Source organism: Triticum dicoccoides, chromosome 6B, assembly GCF_002162155.2.
Source record: "Triticum dicoccoides isolate Atlit2015 ecotype Zavitan chromosome 6B, WEW_v2.0, whole genome shotgun sequence".
In the NCBI taxonomy this organism is placed as follows: Eukaryota; Viridiplantae; Streptophyta; class Magnoliopsida; order Poales; family Poaceae; genus Triticum; species Triticum dicoccoides.
Window position 1 is genome coordinate 686,431,664 of NC_041391.1, and position 10,628 is coordinate 686,442,291.

Here is a 10,628-nt window from a genome sequence, read left to right on the forward strand (position 1 = left end):
TATTTTAAGATTAAGAGTGAAAGACATCCTTTTTGTTGCAAATGGAACATTTCATTTCTCTCGGCGTCTGTATCATGAAGATGCACACAACACACAAAGTCATTTTTTAGAGACATGCCTTCAGGTTGACCTGTGGCAAAAACAAAAGATCCCCAAAACGCGTTAAGCAGAGCCAACGCCGCACGTCCAGTTATCAAGTTCTAAAGATTAACTGTATGGTTTTAGCTCCTTTTATTTTCCAGAACTTGTCACAATGGTAGAGGATGTTGTGAGAGCAGAGCATTCTGCTTCTCCTACTAAGCCCATCTACATATTGGGGAATTCATTTGGAGGATGCATAGCCCTTGCAGTCGCCGCTCGCAATCCTGGCACTGATTTGGTACTGGTACTAGTTAATCCAGGTATGCAAGAAATTCTGATGGTGTGCCAGTGAACCTGCCTATTTATGAAAAATTTCTGATATACATTTTTTTTGTTTCGTCTCTCTTTTCTTCTGGGGAAGCTACATCATTTGAGAGATCACGCATAAAAACACTTCTGTCGGTTTTCAGCCCGTTGTCGGACCGTGCCTGTATTGCAGCTGCAGCTCTACTGAATTACAACATCCGTAAGTACCTTGTCGGGTCCAACATAGAAAAATTGAAAAAGGAACAAGTGTAGGAATAGCCTATAAATTAAGCAAAAACATTGATGCATTTATTGGACTGAAATTTGCCTGATATATACCATTATGTCATAAGTTACATTTGTTCCCTAAGTTTTTTGCACTTGCTTCTTCTATTCTTCCTGTTCATTGAGACCAGACAATGAGGTGAACATGGCACTGAGTATAATGAAAAGTGGGAGGCATCCTTTAGAAGCACTCAGCAGATTGACAAGTAACATGTCATCTTCCCTGAAGCATTCGGTGTGTACCATCGACCTCTCTGCATCTTGTTTCTATGTATCTAATTTTATCAAGACAATACAAATTAAGAAATAAAACATGTCAGTAAATAGTTGGGTGCATCAATTGATGTAGAGGCCAAAGGTTATCCTACCTTTCTGGGAAAAAAATCAAATTAAGGGAGAAAATGGTCTGGAAATAAATTCAGTTTCCTGCTATCTTTTTTTCTCGTGTTTCTTTTGGTTTGTAAGATTAATGTGTGCAAAAATATGTGCCTTCAAATTTATTCATTTTTGAAGGAATATATGTGTGCCTTTAATTGCAGAAAATGCTGGACAAACTACCAAAAGACACACTAAAATGGAAGATTAAACTGATCAAACAGGCTGCATCATACGCTAATAGCCATATACAATCAGTTACAGCCGAGGTGCTACTGCTAGCCAGGTTTGTGGCCTTATTAGGCACTCGGTTCTCTACTTCCATTTTCATCCTTAGCTGCAGATTTTTGTCAAATGATAAATTCAAGCTACTGCATGATTTAGCAGTGTTTCTGGTTTGAATGCGTATTTTTTTGTCAGATTTTTTACCAATTGATTTACGGTATCATGATTCATGACTCAAGTTCTTTTGTATGGTTGCACTCAGCTGCGCCGACAGGTTACTTCCGAGCAAATCTGAAGCTAACAAGCTACAGAAGAAGTTACCCAAATGCAGAGTCTTCTTCTTTGAGAAGCATGGCCACAGCTTGCTGCTGGTGAGTTTTTTTAAGCAGACTTTTATCAGATTGCAGTATATCTTATGCACTGAAAGGAACATGTCAAAGGACAATGCTGATGAAAATTTCAGGAGCATGGTGTCCATGTCTCATCCATCATCAAGTGCTCTTCCCTCTACCGCCACTCGAGGCGCTACCACCGGGTTCGCGACTACATACCGCCGTCGGCAACCGACATGAAGGAGGCCGACGAGATCAGCAGGTAGTAACCTAGATCACCACACCCAGCAGCAAATTCTTACACCCTTCCTTCATACGTGCCGAATAATCATGAATGTACTACTACCACTTATTACACGCTGTACATAATAATAACAGGGGCACGATGCTCAAGACGTGCCCGGCGATGTACTCGACGATGGAGGACGGCGCGGTGGTCCGGGGCCTGGCGGGGCTGCCGGAGGAGGGGCCGGTGCTGCTGGTGGGCAACCACATGCTGATGGGCACGGAGATCATCCCGCTCGGCGCGGAGCTGATGCGGCGGAGGAAGGTGGTCGTCCGCGGCGTCGCCCACCCGCTGCTGTTCCCGAGGAAGGCGAGGACGCGGTCGCAGGGGCACGACCTCTTCGACCTCCTCAATCTGTGGGGCGGCGTGCCCATGACCTACCGGTGCATGTACGAGCTGCTGGCCGCCGGCGAGTTCGTGCTGCTCTACCCCGGTGGCTATAGGGAGGCGCTCCACTGCAAGGTAGGAGCAGGGTACACAACATAATTTGTTGTTAATTTGTTCTACTCCGGAAACTGAGTAGATGCTATTTTGATTATGAACTTGTGGAATGTGGATTGTAGGGAGAAGAGCACAGGCTTTTCTGGCCGGACCAGGCTGAGTTCGTCAGGATGGCGGCGCAGTTCGATGCCACCATCGTGCCGTTTGGAGTCGTCGGAGAGGATGACCTTGTGAACGTAAGCCATTGACTGTTTCTTTTAAGTTTTCATGCAAGTGGTTTAAGGTACGCTCCTCTCCCCGCTCGGTTTTGTCCTTACTTGATCGAGAACACGAGTTTATGGACTAAACCCGATCACTTCCCAAAGTATTGGCCCAAAGTGTGCAATTAATTTGAGTTAACGGACCAATGACACATTTCATTCCAACACTTGCATCTAAACATTTCTATTCTTGGGTTATGTATCAACTATCAAGATGATGAATGTATCCTAAAACCGTTAGAGATTCAAGAATGCAACCACAATCATGCATTCCCTAACCGACATTTGCACCCCTTCTGAATATGCAGCTGCTCTGGACATTCGATGATATTAAGAGCGTGCCCTTCGGCAGGAAGCTGCTGCGGGGCTACAGCAACCATCTGAAGCTAAGGTTTATAGAGCTTAGGAACATTCGTTCTCTTCTCACCATGAACTGAGGCTAAGGTTGGTTGGTTTCTGCTGCAGGGACACTCAGGAGGTGATCTTCCCCGGCGCAGTGCCGAAGATTCCCGGCCGGTTCTACTACCGGTTCGGGAAGCCGATCCCGACGAGGGGGCGGCAGGACGTGCTCACCGACCGGCGGGCCGCGACCGAGCTCTACTTCGATGTTAAATCGGAGGTGGAGGAAATCATCGCCTACCTGCTGGAGAAGAGGGAGGAGGACAGGTACAGGAGCATCCTGCCCAGGCTCCTCTACAGAGCTGTGAGGGGGCCCAAAACTGAAGTCCCAGCCTTCAACCCTTAACATATACAGTACTACTAGTAATGTTGCACGTAGCACTAAATATGGATGTATATATATTCTCAAAAACTCATGACCCATACCATAATACTAATACTCTACATGATTATACTGCACAAAAGTGTGGGCGTGCTCATTTACAAACTCTTAGCTACGAGCTAACTGCGGCGGCGGAGGCGCGGGCGTCCACAGTGTCGGCAGATACTCCTCCGAGAGGAGGACGGCGAAGCGGTGTGCGCCGATGGCGGCGGACACGGCCGAGACGACGAGCGCCCTCAAGCCCACCCTGGCCATCAGCAATGGCTCCTCCCTGAGATCTTTGACAAACTTTGAGAATATGACCTTCAGCCTTCGGTCCCTCACGACCTCCTGTAACGACGACACCACGGGTGAAATCGGTGCTTCTTTGGACAGGGACATGCCAAGGTCGTCACCCATGCTGTCCCTGGATCGTTTCAGCCCGGACACCTTGACCATCCACTGGCAGACGACGTCGGCGAGAGCCCGGCTCAGGAGGGCCCGGAATATCGCCGCGTCTTTGGAGATCAGGTCCCGGGCAAGAGACTTGTGGTTCTGCACAACCAAACACAAAGTGAGCTCAAGACTCGGTTCAGCTTAGTTCAGGAAAGAACAGTCAGGAGAGCCAGCTGATTCAGGTTAAGAAGCGTCCGAAAATAGCGAAGGGTCGTTACGTTACGTACTGCTGTCATTATAAGCCTCCTTATCACAATGCTATCCCTTGATAGCAAGAGCCTCAGGCAAAGGTTTGCAGTGCGCATCGCCCTTTCTGGTGTCGCGCGGTCGAGGGAAGATGCGTCGCTGATCTCTGCAAGGTTTGAGACATCCAGGCCCTTTCTCTCGGGCAGAGCGCCAGTGTTTTGCCTGAAGTTACCCCTTCACATATATGAGAATAATGTCAGCACGCATATCATGCCTCAGACAAAACTGAATATTTGTTTGATTTCGAAGTGCTGAAAACTAAGCATCCTAATAGGAGGCTCCAGACCATTCAGAAAAGCAATTATGTTTGCTTGGTTTTTTGAGAAGACAAATCCAGAACTGGAAATCTACCTTGCTGATGCCAGCTTTAGAAACACTGCAATCTTGTGCCACTGGAACTCTTTTCTTTTGTTGAAAATCACCTGTGTTACATATGATTGGCGTCAGCAATATGGTAGATGCTTTTTTTTTTTGTTATGGAGCCATGGAACATCGAAATTGTGACCTGTTTCCATGCCGTACAATACAGACCACCGGAGCAGCTAGACTAGTCTTACATATTGCTAGAAGATCGAAAGAGGAACTAGGGAGTCTAGGGAGATAATAGGCCTCGGCCCTACTAAACACCGCTGCTTAAATGTGGGTCATGTTACTAGCTCAAAAGTAGTCGAGGTAAAGAGATTCTTCTGTGAATCTTTTTAGAACAGAAAAATAAGAGAAGATTGCAAATATGAAAGTATATTGCTGAGTGCTGCCTATTAGCTGAAAACTAATGATTTTATGGAAGAGGAGTCGGATGATGGTACGTGTTTAAAAGACTAACTTTAGCTAAGGAAGACAACAGAACAGTGAAGCTATCAATTAGATGCAGGACCTTCCTGGTATATAATCATGCATGCCATTCTAGAAATTAACTGGGATAAAGGAGTACCTGATGCAGGACCTTCCTAGTATCAAGTGAGTTATCAGACAGAAGCTTCCTAACAACATAGGGATATGCTGCCTGAAATGTTTTAAAAGTTCCATCTTGTGCTATGGCAAGTCCTATCAATTACAAAGGGTACAAATAAACCTCTGAAGAAACAAATCGCAATCAAAACAGACTAAGCTGGAGTAAACAACTCATGTATACACATATTTATCAAACCAGTTCAGCATCTTCACATCTGATGAACAAGCTAACCTTCCAAAGAGGCAATTGACCGCAGGACGAGCGTAAAATATGGTGGCATACGAAAGTGATATTTAAGTGCTATAGACCAAATTTTTCCAAGTACCTACAAGATGTTTGCAGCGGTTCAAGAACCACAGCACCAATGTGAAATGAATTTCATTAGACTACACATATAGGGATATCAGACCAACTGTATACGGAACTGAATCTACAGAGAGAAGGCCACTCACCCTACTAAACTTGATGTCTGGAATTCCACCTTCAAAGGTTACCTCGCCCAATGTATCCTCTAAGTCCTAAAATAGCAAAGAAAATATTGTAAAAACAAATTACAAACATCTTTTGGTGGGAAATCACAGCATCCAAATGAATTATGAGTTCATAACCCATTCTCTTTATCCAAGCGATAATGGGAGAGGCTAGATAATTGTGTGGACAACGAATCTGAAACATCTTTTGGTGGGAAATCTTATACATATAAAACTACACAATGGTCCAAGGGTAGTATAAAGCTTAAAATTAATTGAGCCCACTGATAAAGAAAACACATATTCTGCAAAACATATTACCATTGTCACCCGACGTAGATTAGTTCTTGGTGGAACAACATCCATTTCTATCAAATCGTAAACAAGGGAGGCCCAATCTCCATTTACTATGTGCACAATGCTCGAAAGCATAGCTCGGCTATGTTTCTTCTCCATCTCGCAAAGCAAACCAAAATCAAGAAACCTAACATGTTTAGGAAGATGTTACCACAGCTCGACAAATATTTCACCAGAAATGCAATTGAAATATAATTTCATCGAGCAAACTAAACTATAAGCTCTTGTAGTTTGTGTCGTATGTGATAAACTACAGAATAAAATGGCCGTGTGCACAACCTCCTTTCGAAGAAAAAAAGTTTGTACCATATGAATATATTGTCTGCTCATTACTGTAGGAGTCATTTACTTGTAGCATGCAACAGAAATAAACTGGTACTTACCCAACACGACCATCAGGTGTATAACGCAAATTCCCAGGATGAGGATCAGCATGCAGCAAGCCTGTTTCAAGGAGCTGTACTAATGATGACTCAACACCTTTATTGACCTTGTTATCGAAGCAAATAACAGAATGTTAAAATCGTTGGCCAGTAAGCTCAAACTGAATAATAAAATGTGCAAATTGTCGGTAAACCCTATATACTGTAGAACATCCTTCAAGATTCAAGATATATATCTTAAATTTGCATTATTCTTAGACAAGCACAAGGTGGTACAGAACTACCTGAATTGCAACCTTTCAAACATAAAGAAGCACTCACCAAGTTATCAATGAACATAACATCATTTCCAAATATTTGCTAACAAGAACTACTACTTGGTTGGTAATAAACTCATTTATGGCACTCATCTTATGTCAAATCGGACAAATAACTACGGAATTTTTTATGAACAAACTACTAGTACTAAAATACCAGGTCAAGAAGGCGGGCTTTTGCATCCAACTTCTGTTTCTCTGACAACTCAGCAATGTTACCAGAAATTCCTTTAGCCAGAGAAAGCAATTCCCTGGGGTTTTCACCAGCCACCCACTCCATAGTCAAAACCCTCTTCCTAGTAAGTAGTTTGAGAACCTTCGGAACCATTACAAACGAATATTTCGAGTGAGTGTCCTGCAAGAGGAGTGGAAACCATGAGCTAAAACCAAACCTAGAGAAGACATGTGTTAGCAAAGCATGGGTGGGGGACAAGACCAAAGAAGCACCAGGAATTTAGTAGCATTAGCAGCTTCAATATTGTAGTCCAACTCATCAACAAAACCTCTACCCAACTCATCAGCATAGAGGGAAATGTTACTTCTTCGCTTTGCAACTTTCCTCACAAAAGAAAGCTGTAACAAATAGTACATAGTAAACAACTGAATAACCAAGCATCACAAGAATGAGACTACAATAATAGAAAATGCTGAAATTGTACAGTCAGAGCAAAGAGCTAAAGGACGTGGAAAGAACAGACAAATATAGGAAGAAAAAATTTATGTGGTACTTCTCGTGTCCAGCCAGGTTCCAAAGTTACACTATCACTGTAGAGCAAAATATTAGGAGGATAGAAAGGAAAAGTGACTACTATTGACAGGCCAATACAAATAATAAATTGCACATAGCAAGTTGAGAGAAGTGTAGAAAAATTACAGACCCCAAGGCGTAGTATATAGATGTCCCTCAATACAGAAGGAAGAAGGTTCGGCCGCTGAACCTTTATGGCCACAAGAGCACCATCAAATGTACGCCCCTGATAAACCTGATGGAGATGGTACAATAATATGAATAAAAATATATCGGCAACTCCAAACAATCTTTCTCTAACACATTAGAAGCAGAGGGCAAAGATCTTGGATAAAAAATTACCTGTCCAAAGGAAGCTGATGCAACAGGCTCATCAGAAATGTAACTGAAAACCTGCGAAACAGGGCGCTCAAATTCTCCCTCAATGATCTTCATTGCATCCTCTCTTGGGAAAGGAGGAACTCTCTCATGCAACTCGGCAAGTGCCTGAAATTGAGGTGCTAAGGCCAGTTTAATTTCTAGTGAAAGAATATGAGCACTACTTAACTGTGAAGCAAATGCTTGTTAAGAAGATGAAGCAATGTAAATGTAAAATTTGGTAGTATCCTGGAGTGGTTTTACCTAACCTCAGAAATCTCCGAGCCTAAGATATCAGGTCTTGTTGAGAGGGACTGTCCGACTGCATACATAGGATATGATAGGCGTATCAGGAGTAATTCGAAGCGGATGAGCACTACCATGTCTTTACACTGTCAAACATGAATACCAGACCTTTTATGAAAGTAGGCCCAAGGTCAAGAAATGTATCCTTGAGAAGCTGTCCAACCATGAATTGTGAAGCATCGAAACCTTCGTTGCTGACACTACTGCTGTGGGTAGCATCTGCGGTCAGACTTGCCTTTTTAAACATTTGCACCTTTACCACACCCACGAGGAATGCGAATAGTATCTACAGGATAGATATCATATCACGTCAAACCATTATACAAATCAGCTGAAGCAAGTAAAAATCTAGGTAAAAGCAAAGACGGTGGCCTTGTAGCTTACTTGAACCGTGCGGAACACAAGGATATGAGGCCGTGAAACAAAGTATTGTGCGAGCAGATCGGGGTCGTAATGCTGGGGCAGAGGAGTGCTGAGAATGGCCAAGAAGTAGTTGACATACAAGTTGAGGGCATCGAGGTCGGCCATCATCAGCTCCATACAAGACAACCCTACCAAATCCATGGGGAAAAAAGGTTAACAGTGTGACCAGTGAAGCTTAATTGATGTCTAGTCTTGCTTCTGTACACTGAGGAACCTGGTGGGTGGGGATGAGGAGGGAAGGCCGGGGGCTGAAGAGCCTGCTGCTGCTGCTGCTCTTTCTGCTGTCCATTGGGTTTCTTGAAAACTGGTTTGAGCTCAGTAGATTGCTGCTGGGATTGAGGTTGCTGCTTGCTTCCGAGGAACCGAAGCACGAACTCCTGCTTGGAGGAATCGGCGTACACCTTGAGGGCTTGCAGATCGGCCATCACCAGCTCCACGCAAGACAACCCTGCGGAAATTTGGGGGAAATGCCGTCAGAAACAAGGCAATGTGATGTGAGCTGAGCTTAACTTGGCATGCGCTCTCGCCGGCGGTGAGGAACCTGGAGGGTAGGCTGGGAACGCCGGGGCTTGGGGGTGTGGTGGCGCCGCCGCCTCCTGCTGCTGCTGCTGCTCCGCCGGCTTAGGTCTCGGCCGCTTCCGCTGCTGCTGCTTCTTCTCGAGGAAGCGGAGCCAGAGGGCGTCGCGGAGGGAGCCGCCGGCCGCGGCCTGGAGGAACTCGCTGTCGCGGCGGAGCACGCCGAGCACCTGGTCCAGGGCCCCTCCGCCCCCGCCTCCTCCTCGCCCCCCGCTCCCGCCCGGCTGGTGCGGCAGGCTCCGCTTGCTCCTCCCCCACCACGACCGCTGCTGCCGCGGCGCCCACTTGTCGCCGTTGCCCCCTCCGCTGCCGCTCGTCGCGGCGCACACGGGCAGCACGGCGGGCCGCACCAGCGGCGACATCGCATCCGCTCCGGATTCCGGGGAGGAGCAGGAAGGGGGGAGTGATGGTGGTGGGCACGGCGGCAAAAGTGTGCGAGAGGAGACTCAGTGGCCACGCGCCGCACACGTCATCGGCTCATCGTCCAGGTGGCCAGCGAACTGGCCGATCCACTTGGATACCATTCTTAGGCCAACTCCAGCGCGCGACCCCATCCTGTCTGGATGCGTTTAGGACAGAATGAACGAATAAGCGCGGCCCAAACAGAAAAATGTCCGGATTTCGTCCGTTTTTGACCCATTCCCGGTCCAAACTTGTGCCGAGTTTGGGGTGAAACGGACACGCGCGGACGGGCTCGACGCACGCCCTTGTTCCCCGTGGCCTGCCTATCGGGGTCACTAGCAGTCCATTCGCTTCCAACGCCTCCACCCGCTCTCCCCCGCCGCCGGTGCCGACACTTTATCCGGCCGCCTCCTCACTGCTCACCCTCCGGCCGTCCATACCAGAGCACGTCTCGACATGGCCGCCACCACGCCCGCGCTTTCGTAGGAGTTTTGGCCGTCGCTTGGAGGAGATTTGGTCGTCGCCTTCGTAGCCGGTGGTAGAGGGGATACGACCGGCGGCGACGTTTATGGACCACGGCGGCCACGGCAGCTCCCGACGAGTGCTCCAGAGCGGCCAGTAGCCGACCGCTAACCACCCCTGCTGCATCGAGATGATCATCGCGGCCTCTTTGCCACCAGGACCGCAAGGTATTTGACACTTTGCCCACAAAGGTATGGATAGTGGAGATGAATTTTTCTTCCACCACTTCATTTATTCATCGGACAATTCATCCTCGGATGATGAAGATCTTGTGGTGGCTGCACTGGTCGTTCACGACCACATTGAACGACAACTTCCTCGGTACAAGGCGTCACTCCCTGGCCATGCTCCCAACCTGAACCACAACAGGGAGAGAGGCCACGCCTTGCTCTATGCCGATTACTTTGCGAACACCCCGCTCTTCAAGCCGGATAAATTTCGTCGCCGTTTTCGTATGGCAAGGCATGTGTTCAATCGTATCCGAGAGGGAGTGGTTGCTCATACCCATACTTCGAGTGCAATACAGATGCCCTTGCAAGCTTGGATTATCCTCTTACCAGAAATGCACCGCGGCCATCCGCATGCTTGCATATGGAATTCCAAGCGATCTGGTAGATGAGTATGTGCGTATGAGTGAGTCCACATATCTGTTGTCACTGTACAACTTTTGCAAGACCGTGGTGGCAGTGTTTTGCCCTGAGTACTTGAGGCAGCCAAATGCCGCTGATACATAGAGATTGTTGGCGACCAACACAGCTAGAG

The 10,628-nt window shown here is 46.8% G+C and overlaps 2 protein-coding genes across 3 annotated transcripts in view; one reads left to right on the plus strand and one right to left on the minus strand.

Annotated features, from left to right (window-relative positions):
- Positions 1 to 3,360, plus strand: part of LOC119323984 (acyltransferase-like protein At1g54570, chloroplastic) — a 4,412-nt gene extending 1,052 nt beyond the window's left edge. The window contains exons 4-13 of one of the 2 annotated variants that reach the window (XM_037597698.1): positions 243 to 401; positions 503 to 607; positions 804 to 907; positions 1,212 to 1,333; positions 1,535 to 1,643; positions 1,736 to 1,866; positions 1,983 to 2,352; positions 2,454 to 2,567; positions 2,900 to 2,982; positions 3,057 to 3,336. In XM_037597698.1, the coding sequence (XP_037453595.1) occupies positions 243 to 401; positions 503 to 607; positions 804 to 907; positions 1,212 to 1,333; positions 1,535 to 1,643; positions 1,736 to 1,866; positions 1,983 to 2,352; positions 2,454 to 2,567; positions 2,900 to 2,982; positions 3,057 to 3,336 (1,577 nt within the window). Of the gene's footprint in view, positions 1 to 225; positions 402 to 502; positions 608 to 803; positions 908 to 1,211; positions 1,334 to 1,534; positions 1,644 to 1,735; positions 1,867 to 1,982; positions 2,353 to 2,453; positions 2,568 to 2,899; positions 2,983 to 3,056 lie in introns of both variants that reach the window. The other variant, XM_037597699.1, reaches the window with a different exon arrangement.
- LOC119323983 (uncharacterized protein sll0005-like) lies at positions 3,342 to 9,358 on the minus strand. Its single transcript, XM_037597697.1, has 17 exons — positions 8,908 to 9,358; positions 8,581 to 8,814; positions 8,328 to 8,494; positions 8,052 to 8,229; positions 7,907 to 7,959; positions 7,623 to 7,766; positions 7,411 to 7,515; positions 6,980 to 7,105; positions 6,690 to 6,887; positions 6,216 to 6,322; positions 5,797 to 5,959; positions 5,458 to 5,523; positions 5,237 to 5,330; positions 4,985 to 5,097; positions 4,405 to 4,475; positions 4,035 to 4,227; positions 3,342 to 3,906 (listed from the first exon to the last, which is right to left on the minus strand). Exons 1-17 carry the CDS (start codon positions 9,302 to 9,304, stop codon positions 3,481 to 3,483), a joined length of 2,835 nt encoding a protein of 944 aa, XP_037453594.1. The 5' UTR covers positions 9,305 to 9,358; the 3' UTR covers positions 3,342 to 3,480.
- Between the last annotated feature and the right edge of the window lie 1,270 nt (positions 9,359 to 10,628).